Raw genomic sequence first — 23,670 nt, forward strand, 5'->3', positions numbered from 1 at the left:
AATCTCACAGTCCACATGCCCCAGTGTGTGTGTGTGTGTGTGTGTGTGTGTGTGCATCATTGTGAAAGAGATGTGTGTGAATGTGGTGAAGGCACATGTGTCTCGCGTATGTCTGTTCGGTGAAAGAGAGAGGCAGACAGGTGAAAAGAGAGATGGAGAAAGAGCGAGACATGTCGCTGCACCCTCAGGACGTCTCTTCTTTCTGAGCAGCTGTTGTCTGAGAGCTGGAGGCAGCACTGCGGCGCCCTGTCAACTCCTTCTCCCACAGAAGCCCCCGTGCATGCAAAGCAGGCTCAGGCTGCCCTCTCTCCTTGGCCACGCTTTTCCGCCCCTTTTTGTCTGCGTCTATAACAAACACCTCTTTATTTTCTGGCCCTCTCTCTGAAAGCCAAATCTTTATTCAAATCAATTTCAAGCCATCAAACGCGGTGTGCTCGGTAATGGCTACAACACGCACAAACACAACACGCAGCAAGTGAGACAATTTTAAGGGAAAGAACATTTCAAGGGCAGGGTCTGATAAGGAAAAGAAAATGCTTTTTTTTTCAGAACAAATTGATTGTGCACTACAAGATGCATTAATCCCCCAGCACAGGAAAAATAAATAAAAATGTTCGATATGCTCCGATGTCAGAGATCAATGACTCGCATACAAACCACTGAAACTAGTTTCAACTTATTTTCACTGACAGTAGCTGGGCAGGTTGCTCATATTTCACACGGTGTTGCATTATGAAAACAGTCCAAAACTAAATCTGCTTGGTCAGTTATTTAGCATCAGCAGAGATGATAAAGAATATAATATACAACCTTATTTCTGAACTGTATTCAAAGATATAATCTGCCGTATAGTTCTTGTGGTTAAGCCAGCTACACTGTTTAACCGTGGCTTAGCTGGATTACAATTTTACAATTTAGCATAATTTACAAATGTACAAATTTAGTGACATTTTTTAATGAGAATTTGCAAGCGACGTGTTCCTGTGAAAAACAATCCAGTTGATAAAGTAACTAAAGTTGTCAGACAAAAGTAATGGAGTGAGAAGTACAAAGTGGCGTTTAAGAATAAGGTAATATAAAATGGAAATGCTCAAGCAAACAAGAACCTCGAGTTTGTATTTCAGTACAGTACTTGAGTAAATAAACTTAGTTACATTGCATGACTGGTGGAGAATGGTGGACAAGATGACCCCAGGACCTCCTAACTAGTTAATCCATACATAATGCAAGGACTAATGTTTGGACAATATCTTCACAGAGAGCTGTCACAAGCTGCTGATTATATCTCGGGGGTGAGAGTATAATTAACCAAGTTGTATCGTATAAAGAGTTCTAGTAATTTCCCAGTGCTCTGGATATTGTCCCATTCAGTTTCTGCACCCTCATTTACTTAATAAGTGATTAGCGTCTTAAAGGGACTTTCACATTTCCTCAGATGATGTGACCATTAGGAAGGCAGCAAAACCATTTTGGACTCCTGAAAGCTGCACACATACATTTGACTTTAAGAGAAATGTGTCTTTAATTGGCTTTGGCACATTTGTTTCATATGGAGAAGGCATACAACAAGAGATGGTACACGGAGAGTAGTAGGACAAAGAAGTAGGATGACTGTCATTCAAACTGTTCAGCTGCGGTGCTGTTATCCTTAAGGTGCCTGTTGATCGACCATTTGCAGTGACGACTACTGCTCACAACTGGAGGACAACAGTTTCGGATACTGATGCTCAACAGCTTTGGAAACTGGAAGCTGCTAAACTGGACTGGTTGGGATCAGCATTTTTATATTAATCGTACCTCAAGTGATGTAAAAAAAAAAACCTTGTCCTGATGACAGCACAACAAACTGACATGGATTTTTCTCTACAATTACAATCTGCTGTTACATTACATTGTTGACAAAATGCTGCCACCAAGTGGTGTGTGTTGAAACTACATCAATTTAATCAATAATAAACTGGACCTGCAGCTTGTTTAGCCTTTTGTCACGTTAATGGTTGTACACACAGATGTGTTGTGCGAACAAGTTTGTGTCAAAGCTGGAAAATCTGACCCATGTGATATTTAATGGAAACCTTTCACACATAGCGTTGCATTTTTGATTTCATTTTTCAAACTGCAGTTTTGCATAAGGTGCAATACAAACTAAAAAAACTCTGAATACAGCAGTTGGATATTTTTTGATAAAAACCACACAGTTTGCACAAATACTGACTGAACTCAGGATCATGCAGAAGACTCAAGGTTATTTTTTATTATTTAATGTATGTTTTTGACCATAGAAAGATATTGGAGCTCATTGAAGTTCCTCATGAAGGAGATATGGATAGTTAGACCCCATACATGTTGTGCCTCAGTGTTTATAAACCACGTTTTAGTTGTTCAGACCTGTTGCTGTCTGCTGACTCCTCTGTGGTTTGAGGCATTCAAACATGGTGAACTTGTTGAACTTCCCACCACACCCCGATAAGTGGCATCACAACAGTCTTTTCTTCCAGAGAACAGTGGCTTCAAAGTGTCACACTCCTCATAAATGAAACCACTGCGGCAGTAATTTTCTGTCTATGCCTGTAATTCTTTAATTATCGCAGTCACATTTTTATTTTCTGCGTTGCAAGTGTTGCTGCTGCCTTCTCATTGAAAGACACTGAAAAAGCAAAAAGTTTAATTATGTCAGTTTGACAGGAAAAAAAAAAAAAAATTACAACACATACGATCAACTTCTGCAGCAACTTCCTGTTTCATGTTGGGGCATCAACCAAAAAGCCTTACTATTATAGCGAGAAATAGAAATATAGTAAAATATAAAATCGACATTATTTTTAGTATTTGCCACAGCTAGACGTTTCTGCTGATTAAAAAACCTTTAAATACAGGTGTCCTGGGTGTACAGTTTACGTTTTCAGTAACTGGATGCCTTACTGTGTGTGTGTGTGTGTGTGTGTGTGTGTGTGTGTGTGTACTTTCTCGCTCTCTTTGCAGTCCACCCTCCCTGTGTGGACAGTAGCCCGTTCACAGCGAGTGAATAAATAAGAATTAATAATTCAAACCGCAGCCTGTTGTTCCTGCGTGTGTGTGTGTGTGTGTGTGTGTGTGTGTGTGGCGTCATCAGGCGGTAGTTGCGGAAGTGGCCTGCGCTGCTGTTTGCAGAGGATGAGACCTGCCTGGAGACCGAGCAGGAAACAGGAGGTGTGTGAGCGCGGGGTCTGCCATACAAACAAACAAACACTCAGGTGGAGATGGATGATACATGATCATCTGAGATCAACAGTTTCGGTTCATATCTGACCTGCCTTTGGATAACGTGCAAATTAGGCTGCATAGGGAGGAGATTTTTCTTCCCGAGGTATGGGTGTACTACAGTCCTTACCTGGCCAACCAGAATACGTTGATCTGGCAGAAAAGACTGGCTGTGAGTAGTCATCTTTATTGTTTTTACGTTAGTGTCCAGTGCGTATGGCTTCTTTAAGATATTAGTCACACATGTAGGGGGGGTTGTGAAAACATGAGCCTAACTGAACCGGAAATCTGATTTTAATTCACTCTAATTTCAGTTCGGTCTTGTCTTAAAGGAGAAATCCGACCATTTTAACGTCATATCTGTATGTGTTAACCAAAGATATTATAATTATTTCCCTTTTGTGTGACTAAACATGTCCAGCATCTCTGGTATCTGAGGAAGACCAGTCTGTTTGGTGCAGTGGTAATGAATAATTTACACTGAAAGTTCATGGAAGTGTAAGTTTACCCAGTTTACTAAGGGAGGTGCGGTTAATAATAGATCAGACACTGTATTGAAAGCTTTGGACAAAACAGTTCAAGAGAAAGAGATAAATCAAACAGATAGCTGGCTTTTTCTTTTTATTTTTCTTGTACGCCACAATAGCTAAGGAGGTGACAGCTGCAGAGTGAAAAACACATGTTTTACATAAAATGTAAATATTCAAATCTTCTGCCTTGAAAGCCTCCAGTTAAACCTGTGAGGGACTAAAGAGCTCAAGAACCACCCCACTTCAGTTAAATGTCAAAATGACTCACGTCTAATAGATTTGAGGAGTTTTATGTTTACTTTTGTGTTTCAGGAGGGATTAGTTAAGTTGTTATTAAGGCACAAGAACTGACACTAGTCCAAAGGTCTTCTCTGTTTTCAGTTTCATTTGAACAGATCGGAGTCCTGCATAAAAGATTTAAGCAGTTGAGCCACAATGAAGAAACCTTGCGGTAAGTCAGATTTGTGTGATTTTTACGTGCAAAGTGGCGTGGAATTTATGTTTTATAAGCAAATTACTTTCCCTGACAAATGGGCTTTACCAGCATTCTTCGGAACTAGAAACCTGCCTAACAGGTTTTCGTCTGCATGCATGTTGACAACTTGCGATTCTATATTATGTGACACTCCTTAAAATCCTTTTTCCACCCTCAGGAGAGATCACTTCAATGAAATCCCAGATCTAGCATGCAATCCCATCCGCTCACAGATCATCGAGGCCTTCTTTGACAGAAGGTACAGCAAAGATAATTTTTTTTATTCTTGTGCCTTGTGCTTGGGATAAAATGTCATGACTGACTCCTTTTGTTTTAATCAGAAACTTCCGTCAGAATGGTGAGGGGACTGTCGAGGAGATCGGCTTCGAGGAGTTTCTGGTGGTCATGTCCCATTTCAGACCGCCATCGCTGCACATGACGGAGGACCAGCGTGAGGGCGTCAGGAAGGAGAAACTGAGATGTGTGTCTCCAAACAAATCACACGATCACCTGCTCGGCTCTTTCTGTGGCTGGCGCTCAGCTGTTAAAACTGATGGTTGTGGTTTTCTCTGCAGTTTTATTCAACATGCATGACACAGACAACGATGGGACGATAACCTTGGAGGAATACAGACATGTAAGGCTGCGCACACAAAAAAAAAAGCAGTTTGAAAACTTTTTTAAGTGACCACCGTGTGTCACCATGAGTTTATCATGTGGGTTTTGCTGTCATCTTTGTTTTTATCAGCATCACCTGACCTTTTTCAGCTGACTTGTGAAGGTGATTAAATGTCAGCCGCCTTTTTGTAGTAGAAGTCTTGTAGTCAGCGCAGTGACATCATTTCATTTCAACTGTTGTTTTCACATGTCCAGGTGGTGGAGGAGCTGTTATCTCTCAGCGGGGCACTGGGGAAGGACACAGCCAAAAGCATTGCTGATGCAGCCATGTTGGAGGTGGCCAGCATTTCAATGGGTCACATGGTACGTAAGCTGTAGTATCCCAAAGGTATCGTTAAGCACAATTTGTTTGCACGATGTCAGTAACTTTCACTTTCTCACGTGCAGGAACCTGATGAGTTCTATGAGGGAATCACATTTGAACACTTCCTCAAGGTTGGTACACTACGATGTGTATGTTTTCTAAAACCACGTCCTTTGTTAACTGCCATATTTTCAATGTCCATACACTTTAAATCATGTAAAACTCTCTGTTTTAGTTGCTGAGTGGCTTCGAAATTGAATCAAAGATGAACATTCGCTTTTTGAATATGGACACAACAACCTTATGTAAGTGATATTGGTACACTAAACTGTGCAGTGACTCTGCGAAATCTCAGATGAGCCATTATCACGGTTTGACTATAACGGTAACTATCTGCTGTTTCCTGCACCAGTTTGTCGCTTGCATTGAATATATGCCTTACTCATGTTTGATTAACTATGCAAATTGAAAGCAAATGTGTACTGTGGCTGCATTAGGAGTAGTTTACTTTATTGTAAGCAATAATATGAGATAAGTAGTCAAATAACAAACAGCCTTTTGGCAGCACAACAAAGCAATAATCAAATATCCATGCCTGGAGTAATATACTATGCATGCAAATTTGGATGCTTGACAAATGTCTGAAAATGTTCATGCAATAAGTCAATAACTCTCAGTAATCAGGGATATGAGCTTTCTCTTTAAGTATATCTGGATGTGTCTAAGTCAAAAGTCTGGAATGTAATTTGTTCGTGTTACAAATATGACACTTGGAGCATAAATTTGCACAGTAAAAGACCTCAAGGAAACTGATCTCGCTTCAGTTCATGATGTGTACTTGTCATAAAAAAGGAAACGGGAGCGCTGTCATGCAAGATTAAATGCTTAAGGGCAGTATCTGATTATCTTATTTAAGAATAGGAGGAGATACAAGTCACAATATTCATGTCAAAAATCTATTACTCCCAGCCCAGAAAATCAGTGTGAAAGCAATCTAAGAATAACTGCGAGTGGATTACAAATAGGAAGTTATGTTGGTGAAGTGGTTACAGTGTATACCAGATGCAGTGACCACAACATCCAGTTTGGGTCTGATAAAGGATCTTTGTTGTCACACCCATCTCTCTTTCTTTCTCATTTTTCCCACCAGCTCATTTTACTGTCACCATTAATTAAAAGGCTTAAATCACCAAAAATAAATAAATAAATTCCTTCCTTCCTTTGAGGCATTTATCTATACCTGATTATTTTATCTGTAGCCTCTGGTGTTGATGTACTGACAGATGTTGAGTTTTTGTGTTATCTGTTGGATGTGTACTAACAACTTATTATTTCCTGTGAATGCCAGACGATAGACTGTCTAAAAATGTGGCCATCAGCACTTTTGCTGCACTTTGACTTCTCACTTCAGTCAGGTGTATACTGCCCTCCACAGGTCAAACTATGTAAAGCATATTAAATGAAAATGAACCTGCAACTGACAAGTCTGTGTAATGTCTATAGCAGAGAATTTGGATAATGCGAGAAAAAAAATGTGTGGTGCAGTGCTTTTAACATGAAATATGGATAACTGATCAGATATCATTTTTACAATCCATGTCAGAGTATCACATAGGCTTTTACTTTGTGAAGCTACCCATGTTTTACAATAAAATATGCCATGTGTAACTTTGGTTCCGCTTTCATATGTGTTCATTGCTTGACAGCCATATTGAGTGTCGCTTATCTGGCCACCTCTCTTTGGTTCTGTAGAGAAATACTGCAAATGTGCAACAATATCCATCATCTATCAGCAGATGATAACTTTTGTGATCCATCAGTCATCAGGTTTGTTTCAGTTTGTCCAGTACTTTGGTAGTAGTACTAATGACATCCCCATCAGCCTCAGCTGTACTTCGTGTTTAATGGTAATTGGTACATGATAGCAGACTAACACGCTGAATTAAGATGGCGAACACGGTGTAGGACCTGCTGAGCGTTATTGTGTTAACTTTGAGCCTTTTAGTATGCTGATGTGAGGTACAGCCCACAGAAAACAATACTGCCACTGAGCATGATTTTTTTTTTCTATTCAACCTTGAACACTGACACTGCAGGAGTCAACACAGTTTGAAAGAGCCGTTACAGCAACAGGACCTGAGTTAAATCTTTAGTCCTGTCCAGCTTTGGTGGGGTTTGCATGTTCTTCCCTGTGTTGGTGTTGAAATTGTGCAGGTTTTCCTCCAACGGGCAAGAAATACACGTAGGTCAGGTGGACTACAGAGTGTTTTACAGTGGGAAACAAATAGTGCACCTGCTGGGGAAGACTTTGTCGCTCTCTTATCTTGTAACTCATGAAGTGCGTGGTGAAAATGAACAAATATCTTAGATGGAAAACTGACTGCTGCCCTGAGGTACCCTCTCTGAATGTGCCTTAAATAGAGCAGAGTTATAACAGGGAACTTGATTCATGACCTAGAGTGAATTCCCCATCTACTTCCAGTTTCCCGAGAGCTTGTGATCTGAGGAAAGTTTAGTAAAGCATTACTTCATTCTATGATAAATATTTGGTATCTACATTTTAAATGTTTACGTAGAGATGACAAGCTTGCATGATGTGTCTGTTACTCATCTATTTCAGAAGTTTTTTTTCTTCAAAATTTCATCCCACCCCCGCACCCTGATATAGATCAGGATGCAAGGGTGCAAACCACACATACAGTTATCTGACCCACACACACCCACACCTTGTGACTGGCCAGACAGCCGTCCAGTTTCATGAAATCTTTCCTATCTGATGCAGCCTTGTGTTGAACACATGCGTCACTCTGAGCTGATATCACACAGTCAGCGTCTCAGAAGCTTCCTGATTTTCTTTTAACCCTTTTTGATGGACTTGATCTGTGCAGAACTCAGCACATGATACTATACTATTTTTTACACTTGTAGAAAACAAAGAAAAAAACTTCTCTCAGTAGATTGGTGCGGAAACAGATCGTGTTGTTGAAAGTGCACATTGATGCAGCAACGAAAAATAAAGGAAAGATCATAGAAGTAGAGCTGCAAAGTATCTTTTAATATTTCTGTTTACAGCAAATAAGCTTAAATCAGCACAACCTTACATAACATTTTAAACAAATTAAATATATGTAACTTGTATAGACACACCTTTACACTCTTGATCTTTTAACAGCACTCCTCTTAACAGAAACATGTAAGAAAATAAATATTAAATAGCATAAATAGGCTTCATCGCACTGATGTATCTGCCGCCTTCATATTCACTTATCTTTTTGAGTCTTTATCAACCCGGTCAGTTTAACTGTTGTTGAAAGCAGACTGTCTAAGGCCAGCCTTAGGTCATCCTCAGAAGAAGAGTACATTACTTTCTATCCACCTTCTGCACATTTTGTTTCTAAGAGTCCTCAGTTCTCGGGAAACATTCGACAGGAACTCCTTGTAGGTCTTCAGGACCACGCAGCCGTAGACCTTCTGCTGGAAGACGTTCTGAGGTGGAGGTAGTGTTGTCGGCCCCCCTGCTGGCTCCGGTACAGGCAGGTTCGGGAAGAGGCTCTGATAAAAACTGTTTATGAGGGCAGCCAAGATCTGGCTGCGAGCACTGACAGTGGTGAGCTGGTTCAGCAGTGGGCTCGTGGGCGACTGTAAGTCTGTCTGCTGCTCGTGCACCCGTTTTAAATGCTGGAGGAAGGCTTGGAGATGTGTGGAGATGCTTGCTATCTTCTCTGAGGGCTCCAGGCCAGAGATGTTGGGGTCAGGGTTGTCGTTAATTGACACCTTGCAGAAGAGCTCTGACATTTCCCCTTGAGAGGCTTTCTGTTAAAAAAAAAAAAAAGAAGTCACACATCTCAAAAAGGAGCTGACTAATCAGCATATTATGTTTAAAGGTGGATTTATCAAAATAAGATACAGCAGTTTTATGTCTGCACTCACATATGTTTTGATTAGGTCGACAGATTCCTTCTGTATGAGTCTGGTCACCTTCAAAGTCTGTTGCAGAGAAGGCAGAGAATTCCCACACTGCTGGCTTCTGCTTGCTGCCACAGTTCTTGTTGAATCAACAGCCATAACCAGCAGGAGAGAGAGTAATGCTGAGGAGAAAGGAACTGGTCAGCTAAGGTTATCCTTCATACCAGCAGTGAGGGGAACTTCATTTTAAAGCCACAAATGGAAGGTGTAAGGGATAAAAATAGATTCTTCACTTAAGATTCTTCATTCGGCAAGTGAAAAAGAAAGCTCTGCCACATTATCAGTTCAAACATTTTATAAAATCACATGCTGTGACTATAGTTTTCTTAGATGCCAACAAACATCAGTCTCTTCAAATACTGGGCAGATTGTCCAAAGAGTTTAAAAACTGAAAACTGCTTCATTGATGCTGTAACTAGACTGTGTTCAAAAAACTGTTAAACGGTAAAACTGAATGTGAAACTTCAGTCAGTTTCAGGCTGCTGTAGGCAGCATAAAGAATAATAACATGCACAATAGAGAAGCGAGAAAAGATGCAACTGTATGTAACTGTAGTATTGTGGTAGAAAAGTAGATGTGATAAAACTTACTTGCTGCTGGTTCCTTAAACAGTTGAAAATGCATGCTCTTTACATGACCATTCATACTCCTCTCAGTATCACAGGCAAATTGCGCAGACTTGTCATAATCACACTCCTTTCAAACTTTTTAAAAAGACAGAAACCACACATTTGTCATCAAAGGAGGAAATGACGTGCACTTTGTGAGGCAACCAAATTTCCCAGAATTTCCTCCTTTTCTTTCACATGTGCATTTTTTTTTCTTTCAAATGGGCAGTGTCCCTGCATGCCTGCTCACAGGTCAGGCATGTCAGGACGTTGTCTAATGACCATTAGATGTATGACCATGCAGTATAGTGCAAAGTGTTTTTAACAGCACCTCCTTTTTGTGGACTCAATAAATAGTCACAAATCTGATATATTTAAATTGCTTGATTAACATTAGGCTACTGCATCCAGAAAACAGCAAATAATTTAAGGATCGAGGTCAGCCTGCCTTTTGACACAGTTCAGTGATATACCTTTATACTGCCATCTAGAGAGCATGGGTGAGAAGGTGAGAACAAAGTGGGAAGTAAGTAAAAGTGAGCTCACCGCATTGCACAAAGTTGCCCAGTGATGGTCTGTATTATGAGCTTTCTACATGAAAAGTGCAAATGCAGCTTTCGAGTAACAAGTAAAGTTCCTTAAATTCAAATGAGAGCATGCAATACTATAACAGTCTAGTGCCAAGAGGAGGTTTTGTGGTTCTTCCAATGGCTTTACTGGCTTAGATAATTCAATAACAAAATCCACACATTCCACGACAGTTAACTCACAAAGTTTACCTTAATATCAAAGGTGATGATAAAATGCAAGTAAAATTCTGCAGTGTGTGACAACAGAGGTGGTTTCATCCAGACAAAAGTAGTATACAGAGTCAGCCAAAATAATGTATACACACATCGGGAAAAAAAAGGGTAATGCAATCTGTTGGGAAAACATTGTACAAGAGTACACAGTGTTATTGTAATTTGATCAAACTTTGAAAGAGTTATCTTTATGTATAGAAGTACTTATACACATTAAATATTTATGCTTGTTTTTCTTTTCCTGATGTGTGTACACATTATTTTTGGCTGACTCTGTATATGAGAATTGTCTCAAAAACAATCCCTGAAATGTGTCCTGACATCAACTTTCTGCTGAATTTTGTCAGTAACAGTGTGACAGCTGCTCCTCAGACCACGTGTGTGCTTTGGCAACAATATTTTCATGCGGACATTTGTGCAGGAAACTGACAAGGTCACAGGAAATGCGTTTCTCAATCAGAAACTTTTACAAGTACGTAAAGAAAATGATTTGCTTGACTAAGCCAGGCAATATATCAGTGTCATCACACCACAAACTGACCCTTTGTGGTTTCAAGCAGAATGATTTCATTATAACTGATGATGATTGTGTTGCATCCTCCAATGTTTTTCTTTAATACATGAGGAAGAACCGGATAATTATGTAAAATTTGAAAATGACAAGCTGGGTTTTTCATATGTTGTCTAATTCTTTGAGGGGTGAAGGTCACTTCTGCTTTATGACCCCTATGATGTGTTTAGGACCAGCTGTGTGCGTCACGTTTTGTTCTGTGTGGGAGCAACAGGTTAACGTTGCACCGAAACTGAAACACCTCACTGAAACACCTCACTGAGAGCTGACATGATCCACACTTTTTGTGTTGCTGTTGCTGGTGGTCACGTCTCGGTTTCAAGCATCCACACTAGATGCTGCTTTGCTGTCAAACCACTGATTACTTGAGAAAAGACTGGGGGAACTCAACGCACCACAACCCTGTCAGCACTGCTTCAGGTAAAGGCTAACCACTCTTCTACACTCCTCGGGGCTTTCCAGTTGCCCCAGGGGATAACAGAGGGGTTGCGGTGAGGAGGGCAACTGCTGCACATGTTGCCACAGACGTTGACGATTCAAAGAAACTACATTCGGATTCCTGCCAGTGTATACAGTTCGGGCATGCCAAAAAAAGCCCAAAATCAACACCATAATCAAGTTCACCCTGAAATGTAGGGGAGCCTAGATAACACTTGGTGTTGTGCAGCGCTACTTCCCTCTTACCTCCTGTTCCCCTTTCAGGGTTCTGGTATTCGCAAGTTATCTTTGACCTACATGTATGTTTGTAGAGTTACAGTAAATCACAATAAACAGCATTTGGCACAATATAGGTCACAGCGGTCATATCACACCAAAGAAAAGCAAAAGTGAGAAGTCTTTGACCACATAAGAAAGCATTACAAGGAAATTCAACCACAAACAGTGAGAAATGCACTATCATTAGATGCAGGATGTTGATCGAGACTCCTTTGTTTTCAACAGTATTTCTTTTATTTTGCCTTTGAACTGCACAGGAAATGGCGAATAAGGTTGTATAGGAAAGTCCCCTTTATTCTAACTAAATACATCTTTCTAGTAACTTAAAATTCACACAAATTGTAAGTTCGTAACTGTTCTGAAGCTCTCAGGCAAACCTTATTCAAGCACCCCAATAGCACTTTTTTATGGAACCATTTGTCTACAAGGCTTCAGTTATATGTGACCAGACAAAAGGCTTTACTGCATATGAGAAAGGTTTTCATCAAATTTCAGAAAGTTTGTGAAAATGTAAAAGGCTGAAAAATCTAGAGGAGCCATTCATCTTCAGAACACACTCTGGTCGAACATAACAAATTCACAATTTAGGTTTCTACATTTAAAAGAAGAGCATTTAAGTTCTATTGCCATCAAAAAATGAAATGTCATTTTATTCCTCCGTTTAAAATACTTTGTTAATTCAGGGGACATCTTCCACCTTTCAGCCCTGTGAGGAATATGACCAAACATTAAAACAAGTTGTGGCTGAGAAATGAAAAAAAAAAAAAAAACAACAAAAAAACAAACAAAAAAAACCCTCAAAACATAACAGGGTTGCATTCAAGACCACCACATTAAACAATGTTTCAAAAACTGTCCCGTGACAAAATAGTATTTATTTTTTCCACACACAAATTTCAGCTTTAGAGGGTTTCACTGCATGGGGTACTCTAAATATGTCATGAGTGTTTGAAAAACTGAGTAGTGTTTTGACTCAGAGGGGGTCTCAAAATGCTTCACTTTTACATTTTGTAAAAATCAGTCGTCTCTCCGAGACAAAAAACTACAAGGCTAAAGGTGGTATTAGAAATTAAGCACCAAACAATTATCTTTCCATTCACTATAAATGGAAACATTGTGCAACCTGTTCAATGACCATAATGAACATGGCAAAAAATATGTAAATCTGATCATTAGACACTAATTACTCAAATGCAATCAGGACCCACATGTTGTGTTTGCTTTTGTAGAACCATTGATCCATAAAAGAACGTCATACTGATACTATAAGAAGTCTGTGGTTCCATTCACCAGCATGAATACAATCTGAGAGTCTGGTGATTTGACTTAGCAATATATTGAGCTATTGTATGACCATATCTCTATATTATAAAACAAAAACGAAGCAAAGTCTTTAACTTTAAGCTCAGTAATAGACCAGTGTCTCTGTATGTTCTAGCTATATTCTCATGTACAAATATTCATATCAAAAGTTATACAGCACGATTCTCACCATTTTCCTTTACAAGAAGTTTGATTAGTGAACATTAAATGATTCACAAGTATAGATGAAACCAAAACAAAATGGTGCCGGCCTCAGTAAATAAAATATAGATATAACAAACACGTAACTAAAATCTGCTTCAGGCACAACTTAAATAAAGGCATTTGTGAAATTATTTTATCAAATATGGCGCTTATGTTCAGTATCCATAGGCTTAAAACAAACAGAATAAAAGAAAATGCTTTTATTTACAAACAGCTAAAATCTCTGACAGATTCATGCTTCACTTCACAACCTGAATTTGTCCTTAAAGTGCATGCAATAATAAGCAGTTTTACCAAGTGGGATCTTGAATTGTGATAAGATAAGCAGGTTGATCAAGCTAATGCCAATTGATCCTACATATCAAATAAAAGAAAAGGTAAGAACTGTCGCCTAGAAAAGTGAGGGACCACAGTATACTGTATGCATAAGCACAATATGGAAGTATGACCAAAAGAAAAGAAATTAAATGAATAAACTGACTTTATCCAGTGACCCCATACAGTAATATTCACATTCAGAGCATTAAATAAATAGAAAAAAAAGCCCAAAAAACTCATTAAAAAAAAAAAAAAAAAAAGACAAAGCAGCTTAACACCACGGGGAGTCCGCAGCTCACATTCCACAATGTCCCTCCATGTGACGCACACATTAAGCATCATATGAACATGATGGGTTTCTGCTTAAACATATCAAAGTGCCAATTTTTACTAAAATTTCCTGATTTGTTCAATTCATACCAAAAGGAGGAAATGGCATGGAGGAAAGAGTCTCTTATTTTAACACTTATGTTTTGAGTTACACTGACTAGGTTGGATTTTTATTGACATGTTGTTGTAGATTCTTTTGTTTTACTTTCCCCCTTCAAGTTTCACAAAAGAAGTTCTCATTGCACGTTAACACCTCGATTCAAAGATGCAATATCTAAGAGAGAAGAAAAGCAATAGAGAAAGTTATCCAACTTTGTCACCGTGTCTGTGTGTGACAAACTGTCAAGCGGACATGAAAAGGGCACAGATATGTTGTCCTCTAAGGATAAATCCACTTTCATCTGTTGTCTTCTTTGGGGAAGTCCAGAGATCCCAGGCTTCCAAAACCGAGGCTTCTACTTTCTGTGTCAAAAGTGTTAATCTCTCTGTCCTGACGTTCCAACAAGTGTTTGATCCTTTCAGTACGCTCCTTCTGAAGTGCGGCCAGCTCCTCTTCAATCTGTAATGACAAAACATAATGGAAGTTTTTCATTACATGTACACTAAATTCAAACTTTTGTTTTGCCCTGCTAGCCAGTGGGGCTTTGGGGTCCTTACGCTTTCACAGTAAGATGCCACTCAAGCCAGACTGCTGTGAAATTTAGTATTCATTGGTGGCTTTCCTTGCCTTCAGCGCCAACTCTAAAACTGAAGCAATGCCACAAATGTCAACCCTGTGGTGGTGCTGTATGAAAAATCAGATGATCACCAAAGTCATTACGCTTTAGTATCAGGGGCCATGAATGACCCCCGAATGAATTTTACAACAATCCATCCATTAGTTGTTCAGATTTAAACTAGAAAGAATGACTAAAAATATGTGGCAAAAAAAACAATTTACAATTATTGTAATATTTCATGTAGACAGCACTGGGCCCTAACAATGAAGAAGCAAAGCCTCTGAATAATTAGGACCTCTTACTCTGGCGCCACTGAACAAATCTGGCCTTTGGTGCCTAATTTTCTGCCAGTATGGAAAGCCCCCTTTTCTGAGCACTACAGGCCTTTGTACTAACCCTGCTCTTTCATCAGCCAGTGATGAGCTTCACTAGCGGGACGAAGGTGTGACACGCGTTGACATCCCTCAACCATACCGTTTCAACCAACCATTAGAGTTAGTGGAGCCCCACTGCCTTCCCAAATGCAAACTTGTGTGTCACCATGGCCAGAGGCAACTGAAGACCCAAAGTCTTCGCCATAACTCTTTTGGATTTGTTTGTGTAATAAACATTGCAACCTCTAGTGGCCACTGGCAGGCATCAATTTGTAAAATCTCCCAATAATGCTGCTGCTGTACTCGTGCTGTCAGCATATAAGATGCCTGTCTATCCTGAGGTCAATTTTCATACATCACATTATCAATCATACTGCATTCAATTAACCTATTTTAGAATGGCTTCGATCTTAAACTCACCTTCTGTTCAAGGTGAGCTCTGCGTATGGAGACCTTCTGCTCAAGTTTCTGTTGCTCTCGCTCGTGTTGGGTCTCCATCTGTGACTTGGTTTTTTTCTGGTAGGCGTCCAGCAGCTCCATCTCCTGCTTCAGCTGCTGCTTCAGAGCTTGGCACTCTGTTTCTTGCTCTGCGTCTAAACGCATCTAGAGACCCAGCAAGACGGAGGTAGTTACAAACAGATTAACAACAAGCACAGGTGAGGTCTCGTTCATCAATTTACAGGCCACAGTCTGAGCTGCTAACAACAGTCTGACGTGAAGAGCAAATGTGTTGTGTAAATAAAAATACAACAAACAGATGATGAATGAGGCCCACTTTTTCTATTCATGACAAGATGCTTCGGGACCCTCGTACCGCTTGTGAAGCCATCATCTCGTTGATGCTCTGCTCGTACTGCTCCGCCAGTATGGCCAGCTTGCGTGTCTGCTCCTCCTTTAGGCTCTTCAGAATGGTCTTATGGTCGCCTTTGGGAGATACCTCCAGCTGATGGTTCCTAAGAGCCTTGTACTGCTTGTTCTGCACCTTGCAGGTATCCTGGAACTGTTTTTTGATCTGCATCTCCAGCGTCTACAGAGGGTTAAAAGAGACAAAAATGTTATTGTTCTTTTATGTTACATTCATACAGTAAGTTGGTGATCAGAGTTTTTGTTGCTGGTTCATTTTGACTTAAACATGTATGCAAAATAATTCTATTGAAATGTAAACAGTTAAATGACTCTTAATTTGTGCACCTTGTACACATTTAATTTCACCATCTCAGTTGGATTAAGCAGCACAAATAATCTATTTATTATTTATTGCTTCCAATGTTCTTGAACATTTCAGTTTGCCTGCAGAAGGTCAGCACATACTTTGTCCACCTTTGTCTCTAATTCTAAAAAAAAGGAGTTCTCATGGCAACATTATTAATTTAAGAGTGTCTTTTCTACAGATTTTTGCAAATTAGAAGAAGAACACAAGATATAGATGTGCTGCATCCTCAGAGCTTTTACATTAAACCAATTATGTAATCCTCTTGTCATGAAAAATGTCATGTCCCTTTAGTTAAAAAACTAAACTGGATATCAACTCACTAAATAACCACACATCAGCAAGGAGAATTTCCAGGCACCTTGAGGTTTCTGGGCTGCTGTCGCTGCTCCAGTGTGTGTTTCCTGTGTAGTTCTCTCTGCCGGCGGCTGTTGTACTCCTCCTGGTTCTCGAGCTCTGTCTGGTGCTGCAGCCGCATGAGCTCGATGCGCAGCTTCTGCAGCATCTGCAGGTGCCTGCGCTCCAAGTCCTGCGTGGACTCGTCCTGCCGGATCATCAGGGCATGCTCCATCTCCTTCTGGGTCCTCTTCTTGTTCAGCTCCTGGGGGAAAAGAAAAAAAAGTTTGATGTCATGCCATTTTTAATGACACTACGCACAAATATTTTGTGAGGTTTGGTTCACAGTTTGAAGTCTTAGTAAATAGAATATCTTCAAGTCAAGATTGAAAATGTTTCTATGAATGAGATTAGTTCAGTAAAACATGAGTTGTACTGAAGGCCTCCATGTTTACTGCATTAAGACCCTGTCCCAAGTTTTGCACTAAGTAAATATCCTAAATCTTGGTTCTATGTTCCCCAAGTGAGAATTGGGTGATTTCCTGTTTCACATCTTCTTCGGCCTTTGGGAAAGTTGATTAAGGTAAAACAGTGTCAGTTGTATCTTCATCCTTGATATTTCAGGCAATCAAAACCACCCATCAGGACAGGACATCACATTACCTCTCTCAGTTGCTCCTGCTCAAACTCATGCCTTCTGAGCAGACTCCGGCGTTTGAGGGCCCTGCAGCTCCGGTCGTAGACCAGCCTCTGCTGGGCCAGCAGCTGAGCTTCCTCCTCAGCCTGAGAGCGCTGTATTGTTTCTTTGTGCCTGGACAGACGCTCCTGCTTCTCCTCCTTGGGTGTACATGGGTCTTCGCTCATCTCCTGAAATGCACCCACAAATAAAAACACAAAAACAAGAGAACAGAATAAAAGGGGTGAAAATGATCTGAATGAACAAATATGATATAATGGATGAGAAACTTTGTATTTGTTCGTGATATTTACTTCTTTGATCTTGTCTTTGCAAAGCCTGTACTCCTTTTTCTGATTCTCTAAGAAAGCAGTCAGCTCTTTCTTTTGCTGAGCAACAATCTGTTGCTGGATCCTCCTTTCTTCAGCTGCAACTGACTTCATCTGTGAAGAGGCATTAAAATTATCACTCTTCATTGATCTCCTAATTGTCAAAAATGTCTGTGCAACAGAAGATTGCCTGAGGTGAATCAAATCATCCCGTAGTTTCAACCGCATTCATAAATAACACCTGCTGTCGGGGCCGTACCTCTTTGTCAGTTTGAGCAGCGTGGCGTTTGGCCAGTCTTTCCAGCTCAATGTAAGTGTTGTTCGCATGTGTCTCTAATTCCTTCTGCAGCCGGAGCCTATGCTCATCCATCTCGGCCTTTAGCCTGTTCTCCAGGGCGATCAGCTGCTTCTGGTGCTGCCGCCGCATGCGCTTATACCCAGACATCTGCTCCCGCAGCTCAAAGTCCTGCTCATGCTCCTGGATCTACCTGATGACCTGAACGGAGGAACACAGGAAGCAGGAAGTGAAAGAAACTCAGCAGGCAGACAGAAACAACCACCGTGAAGACAGACAGCTGGAGGAGGGTATGGCCTAGACCACATACAGAGCAGATCTGCAAACTGAAAGGTAATCAGCTCGGAGGTTGCTACAGATCCAAAGGTGAAGTTTATCATAATACAAAGACTCTCCTGCTTAAATCCCATTCATGTTGTTCATAATCAATAAAGGGACACTAACCAGTCAACCACTCAATTCAGCACCATTTCTTATGAATAAGTAACAGTTATATGACGATACTATTAGGCTCAAGACCAATCTGTAAAACCACAAGGGCTGGCATGAGAGAAGATGTGGAAACGCACAACATGACAAAAACTAAATCTCACTGGTATAGGAGACATCAGGCTGAGATTTACACGGAAAACGCAGAAATGCAACGCACACACATTAAAGCAGAGGCAGAGAGGGAAGCTGAGGAAAAAATGACAACCATTAACAGGATCCGGTTGCCATGACTACAGATGTACAGCTGAGAACACAGACACCCCTTCCCTCCCCTCCACACCCCCTCTCCGCCGCCAGCACGCACGCACGCACGCACATACACACAAACACAAACACACACGTACACACACACACACTCCAGCACACGCGTGCGAGCGCACACACACGCGCGCGCGCGCGTATTTTCTATGCAAACGGAGGAGAGAGAGGGAGCCGCGTACCAAAGATGCTGATTTGATGGTGGCAATGTGTTCACAGATCTTGCAGTCGAGAGACCGGCTCTTGTGAGAAGTAGGCCGCAGCTCTGGCCTGGTGTCCCTGTGCACAGCCTCATCCCTCACGCAAGCATGGTCCTGCAGGGGGGGAGTAAAAGGAGGAGATAGTGGGGCTGGGTGCTTCCCAGGCCCGCCGCACTCGCCGTTTCTGCTAGAGCTGCTATTATTGCCGAATCTCCCTGAATGCAGCACACGTCCAGCCGTAAATGCATCCTTCCCCTGCTTGTTCCGCCGCTACTGTCTGCAAGTTCTTCCTAACACAGAAAAGGGCATTGCCAAACAATTGCAGGCACCACCGAGAAGGCAGCTGGATGTAGCCGAGTCGTTATTATTTTTTATTTATTTTTTTTTCTGGCGTCCCCCCTCTTCCCAAAGAGGATGAACCAAATGGCTCCGGTGGATAAGGTTGAATTATGCAATGCCTACCATTGATAAACGGAGAAAGATAGCACAGGGATGTATTGCACTGCCACTCTCATTTTCCGTCTCAAAATGCAAGAAATGTTGGGGAGGAAAAATACTTTCCCTGTGTTCCAATGATCGCATTTGGTACCGTATTCAAAAATGTTTGAGTCAGATAAGGCACATCCAAACATGGTTTTCCCTCGAAAATGTCGCTTGATGATCCGTTTGTATTCCACGCGAATTTTTGTCCTACATTTACAGCGTACTTGGTCATGGAAGGTGGTTCTGGTGCCTTCTATTCATCTCTTTCCTCTGTCCCTGGTCTACACTCCCCCTTCCTTTAAAGAGACAACGCAATACTACAGGCACATCTCAAGCCTGAAGTTATTTAACACCAAAGTCTGTCACAAGATCATTTTAAAAAAAATAAAAGAAAAATAAATAGACATAAGGTAAGAGTAATGCCCACTTGTGAGAAATATACGCATAATATTTATAAATAAATGAATATAGTTAAATTAAATTTAAACAAATTAAATTACAGTCCCATAACATTATCACATTCATTTTCTACCTTTTGAGGAAAACAATTTTTCATTAGAGAGAAACGGAATAATAAGGGTCATATCAGCATAACACTGAGATTATATATGTATGTATATATTTACTCAATGTCTGTCTCTTTTTCCTGTGGACTGTGAACATCACTTAGATACGTTAGGTAATAATGGAGCAAAGAGATGGAGTTACTATTCATGTCACTACTTCAGGTGACCGCTGGAGGGCGACAGAGACAAACATTTAAAAGCAGTTTTGCTGTATGATAATTAAACTTACATTATACCTTTTGAATCACTTTGATTTAACCTTCGCATGAATCACAATTCAGCTGAGCTCATCTGAGCTCCAAAAGAATATACACTTAAAATCTGCTATAATACTGTGAATTTTATCTGAGCTGTTTCGTTTGAAACATGTCTGATAGGCTGTAAACTGAGCTCTTTTCCCTGGCTCGAGGCCAGAGAGGTGATTGAATTTGTGGTGTGCATGCTTTTTTCCCCACGTGTTGATAACGTTGAAGTTGATGATGGATGAAGGAGGGACAACAAGCTATTTGAAGGTTCACAGTGCGGGTCAGGAAGGACAAAAGAAACAAAGCAATGAATGAAGGTGAGAAGATGCTTTACTTTAACCCCAAATTAATCTAAAGTCATTGTTTTTCCACCGTGACAGGACAGGCGATAACGTCCAAACAATATGCCAAACAAGGATTCAATGCCCTCTTGTGGACTATTTGAAAAACAGTTTTGAGAAATAGTGCAATGGATGAATAATCAATACAGATCAAAGTGGATCCTCTTAATTCTCTAATCTGCAAACAAATACATCGTTAAGTGATTATGATGTCTTTTTATTCATGTGACAGAAGCTGTTAAATCATTTGTGAAAGATGATTTGATATTCAGGCAGCTCCATTAGGCTGGTTATTCAATACATCAGTACACAACTCTCAGTACAGACACACAGATTTAATCTGTGCTTCAGCTTTTACAGTATTTCTCTCCCTCAGAAGCAAAATAAAATGCGACAAAATTCTTTGCGCTGTTACACAGAATCAAAATTTGACATGTATACCACTTTGCCATGTACTAATTATGATGTTAAGATATTTTTTAAAAAAAAAAGGCGAGTCACCAGAACAACTAAACCTGTGGTGCACTCAGGCAGTTTTGTCCACCATAATCTCCATAATCCCAGAGGTCATGCAAGGTCACAACTACAGTTTTTGTTTTAATGTAATGACACCGTTAGAAGAGCATGAAAAAAATGATATGTTGTTAGAATACAAGGTCATGCTAAATGTTGACAAGAAAAAAAAAACATCATTTAGGATCAGTTGTGTTATATAGATGAGTCTGAAACCAAAGGCAGTTGTGGCATGGTGGCTATACTTGTGACAATACAGTAAACAGTATTAGACAGTATCTTAAAGTCGATAAAATTTCTGTTACGGTAAATCTTTTTTTAAGCCAGTGCTACAAATGTTGCTGCTCAAAACCTGGGCTACAACTGAGTGTAGCTTCTGCTTAGTGGTTTCCCTTTTCAGAGTCCTGCGTCTGCCTGATCTGGACTGGTATGACGATCTCACTGACGGGGCCACTGATGGACGTCCCAGGGGCAGGGGCCTCAATGGACAGAACTCCTTCACCAGACAGCGAAGAACTGATGTGCTGCAAGTCCACCCCCTGCGGCAGCCTTAAAGACAGGAAGAGGAAGTCAGTCAGCAACTAACACACCAAATTAAGCAAACCTCAGTCATCTCGTATAGCTGAGCAGACCTCTTTTATTGCTGCCGTCATATCTTTATCATTCTGTATCTGTCACAAAAAAATTGTTACCGGGAACAAACAGGATGTTTTATCATCTTTATGTTGACCTCTTCTTCTTCTTTAAGTTTTACCTTTAGTTAACTGAGACTGTTACACAATAATGAAGACAGATCTGAAATCCAACGGATTCCATTTTTCACAGTTCCTCTGTTCTCAGTGTCAACTTACTTGTATTTCCGGGTGAAGCACCTTGAAACCAGTCCATGCTCATCCTGCCTTTCTTCATGATTTCCTTGTAATGAGAAACAGAAATAAAACAAAAAACACACACTGTCAAAAATAATGCTACTGTTAAAACGCAAACCGATTAGGTTAAAGTCTGTGTGTAGCACGTGTACAGCTTGTTACAATGCTTCGTCACATAATTCGCTTGAACCGCCAGAGAAGCACGGTATACCTGATATCTGCAAATAACCCTCCTTGATTGTGATTGTAATTTCCTCCGGCGAGAAGTGATTGACATCCAGGTTAATCTTCCAGCTGTCCTGTCCTGTTCGGATCTCCGACACTCCACTTGTCAGTTGTCTCGGACCCTTTTGGTTCAGCGCCGCGGGGTACTGACTGCTGAATGGAGGCAGAAGGGGAGACTGTGTGTACCCAGGCCAGGAGAAAGATCCCAATCTCCTCTTCGCCCAGTCTATCCAGTCCAGATCACTAGGCTCCAGGAAAGGGGGGAGGCCAAAATCCTGAGCGAAGATGCGGCTCGGCTGCGTCCAGTTTGGGAAGGGATCCCAGCTTACATCGCGGCGGAAAATGGGACGGGGCAGTATTTTGTTTTGTTCCCCCATATCCTGGAGTATAAACTCAGAACGAAGGAGAAGGGAGACGAAACCGCAAAGCCTGTAGCTCCACAAACCAGTCTGGATTGATGACCTGAACACCAAACAATAGGGCAGCCTTATTTTTATCCTGAACACAACATGAGCAGGAGGTCTGAGGAAAAGACTGCTTTGGCATCTGTAATGCTCCACTCGCACACTTTATATACCCAGCTGATTCATTTTAACACTCATCCAGCATTAAGTGTGATCTAAGGGGTGAGAATGACTTGGTATGTCATGAGCTGGGATGTTACTCCTCTGTTGCCCGGGGGACCTGGAGAAGACAATGCTAATTATTTGTATTTATATCTCTGGAGTGTCTGTGGCAAGTTGTTGGCGAATGACTCCAGAAGCAGCAAGCAGACAGTTTATTCAGCAGAGGCCTCTGCAGTCTCGTCACATACTGGTGCCCTTTGTCCATAGAAATCACAGCCTTGTGTGATGTGAAGGAACAGCATGTACATTCACACAGTAAACAACAGAGTTACTTCCAGTTACCAAACACAACATTAACAGGAAAAAAAACCCAACAACACTCTGAAGACCAAACAAGCATTGTGATGTGATTAGTAAGTGAGCCAAATTACAACATGAAAAGACACGTTTACACTCAGAACACAGTGATGGACTGAGGTTGATGCAGTCGAGTGGTGGTGAGGAATTTTGCATCTTGCGCTGCGTCTTTATGGGAGTTACGTTGTAGGCACGAATATAATGAACTGAGCTTTAGAGAAATAAATCAAACCATTCACCATCAGAGAGGAAAAGAATTTAATAATTAAGCAGTAGCTGCAGCCTTTCCATCATCCAAAGCATCAGCAAACTACTAAACCAGTAAAATGATGACTTGCAGCCTTAAAATGACGACCTCAGTGCTGCCTCAGACGGGCAAATTGAAATGAAGCTACAGATTATGTTTGGAAAGTTCGGAAAAAACTTTATTGTCCATCAAATTTGAAAATGATAAACTGTATAACAGCACTCATGAGCATATGATGACAATACACAAACAATACAAAGTGCGGATTTGCACTCGACGCTGTATGACATTAACAATAATGG

At 40.7% G+C, this 23,670-nt stretch overlaps 4 protein-coding genes across 5 annotated transcripts; 1 reads left to right on the forward strand and 3 right to left on the reverse strand.

Annotated features, from left to right (window-relative positions):
• The first annotated feature begins 3,147 nt into the window (after positions 1-3,147).
• Positions 3,148-6,900, forward strand: tescb (tescalcin b). The gene is made up of 8 exons (XM_046375854.1): positions 3,148-3,412; positions 4,152-4,221; positions 4,424-4,504; positions 4,587-4,726; positions 4,821-4,882; positions 5,119-5,226; positions 5,311-5,358; positions 5,463-6,900. The coding sequence occupies exons 1-8, from the start codon at positions 3,349-3,351 to the stop codon at positions 5,538-5,540; spliced, it is 651 nt and encodes a 216-aa protein (XP_046231810.1). The 5' UTR covers positions 3,148-3,348; the 3' UTR covers positions 5,541-6,900.
• Positions 6,901-8,261: 1,361 nt separating this feature from the next.
• On the reverse strand, positions 8,262-9,979 carry m17 (IL-6 subfamily cytokine M17). Of its 2 annotated transcripts, none has more exons than XM_046375852.1 (3): positions 9,784-9,979; positions 9,158-9,330; positions 8,262-9,040 (listed from the first exon to the last, which is right to left on the reverse strand). In XM_046375852.1, the coding sequence occupies exons 1-3, from the start codon at positions 9,836-9,838 to the stop codon at positions 8,573-8,575; spliced, it is 696 nt and encodes a 231-aa protein (XP_046231808.1). In that variant the 5' UTR covers positions 9,839-9,979; the 3' UTR covers positions 8,262-8,572. The 2 variants fall into 2 exon arrangements, with proteins under 2 accessions (XP_046231808.1, XP_046231809.1); XM_046375853.1 differs by having other exon boundaries at positions 9,158-9,315; positions 9,784-9,978.
• Positions 9,980-12,515: 2,536 nt separating this feature from the next.
• taok3b (TAO kinase 3b) lies at positions 12,516-19,737 on the reverse strand. Its single transcript, XM_046375763.1, has 8 exons — positions 18,939-19,737; positions 17,971-18,207; positions 17,697-17,825; positions 17,370-17,573; positions 16,732-16,971; positions 15,975-16,187; positions 15,581-15,763; positions 12,516-14,626 (listed from the first exon to the last, which is right to left on the reverse strand). The coding sequence occupies exons 2-8, from the start codon at positions 18,154-18,156 to the stop codon at positions 14,465-14,467; spliced, it is 1,317 nt and encodes a 438-aa protein (XP_046231719.1). The 5' UTR covers positions 18,157-18,207; positions 18,939-19,737; the 3' UTR covers positions 12,516-14,464.
• A 1,304-nt stretch (positions 19,738-21,041) lies between these two features.
• On the reverse strand, positions 21,042-22,840 carry LOC124051948 (heat shock protein beta-1-like). The gene is made up of 3 exons (XM_046375765.1): positions 22,185-22,840; positions 21,956-22,019; positions 21,042-21,653 (listed from the first exon to the last, which is right to left on the reverse strand). Exons 1-3 carry the CDS (start codon positions 22,573-22,575, stop codon positions 21,485-21,487), a joined length of 624 nt encoding a protein of 207 aa, XP_046231721.1. The 5' UTR covers positions 22,576-22,840; the 3' UTR covers positions 21,042-21,484.
• Between the last annotated feature and the right edge of the window lie 830 nt (positions 22,841-23,670).

The sequence above is a fragment of the Scatophagus argus genome, chromosome 20, assembly GCF_020382885.2.
Source record: "Scatophagus argus isolate fScaArg1 chromosome 20, fScaArg1.pri, whole genome shotgun sequence".
In the NCBI taxonomy this organism is placed as follows: Eukaryota; Metazoa; Chordata; class Actinopteri; family Scatophagidae; genus Scatophagus; species Scatophagus argus.

What these genes read in the sequence shown, in the direction of transcription:
- tescb (XM_046375854.1), top strand. Translation starts at nt 3,349, where the DNA reads ATGGGTGTACTACAGTCCTTACCTGGCCAACCAGAATACGTTGATCTG. An exon ending in CACAATGAAGAAACCTTGCG is followed by an intron (nt 4,222 to 4,423) that starts GTAAGTCAGATT and finishes TTCCACCCTCAG; the next exon opens with GAGAGATCACTTCAATGAAA. An exon ending in CCTTGGAGGAATACAGACAT is followed by an intron (nt 4,883 to 5,118) that starts GTAAGGCTGCGC and finishes TCACATGTCCAG; the next exon opens with GTGGTGGAGGAGCTGTTATC.
- m17 (XM_046375852.1), bottom strand. Translation starts at nt 9,838, where the DNA reads ATGAATGGTCATGTAAAGAGCATGCATTTTCAACTGTTTAAGGAACCA. An exon ending in GTTTAAGGAACCAGCAGCAA is followed by an intron (nt 9,331 to 9,783) that starts GTAAGTTTTATC and finishes TTAGCTGACCAG; the next exon opens with TTCCTTTCTCCTCAGCATTA. An exon ending in TCGACCTAATCAAAACATAT is followed by an intron (nt 9,041 to 9,157) that starts GTGAGTGCAGAC and finishes TTTTTTTAACAG; the next exon opens with AAAGCCTCTCAAGGGGAAAT.
- taok3b (XM_046375763.1), bottom strand. Translation starts at nt 18,156, where the DNA reads ATGTCTGGGTATAAGCGCATGCGGCGGCAGCACCAGAAGCAGCTGATC. An exon ending in AGCAGCCCAGAAACCTCAAG is followed by an intron (nt 16,188 to 16,731) that starts GTGCCTGGAAAT and finishes AACCCTCTGTAG; the next exon opens with ACGCTGGAGATGCAGATCAA. An exon ending in AGATGATGGCTTCACAAGCG is followed by an intron (nt 15,764 to 15,974) that starts GTACGAGGGTCC and finishes CTGGGTCTCTAG; the next exon opens with ATGCGTTTAGACGCAGAGCA.
- LOC124051948 (XM_046375765.1), bottom strand. Translation starts at nt 22,575, where the DNA reads ATGGGGGAACAAAACAAAATACTGCCCCGTCCCATTTTCCGCCGCGAT. An exon ending in GGGTTATTTGCAGATATCAG is followed by an intron (nt 22,020 to 22,184) that starts GTATACCGTGCT and finishes TCTCATTACAAG; the next exon opens with GAAATCATGAAGAAAGGCAG. An exon ending in TGCTTCACCCGGAAATACAA is followed by an intron (nt 21,654 to 21,955) that starts GTAAGTTGACAC and finishes CCTGTCTTTAAG; the next exon opens with GCTGCCGCAGGGGGTGGACT.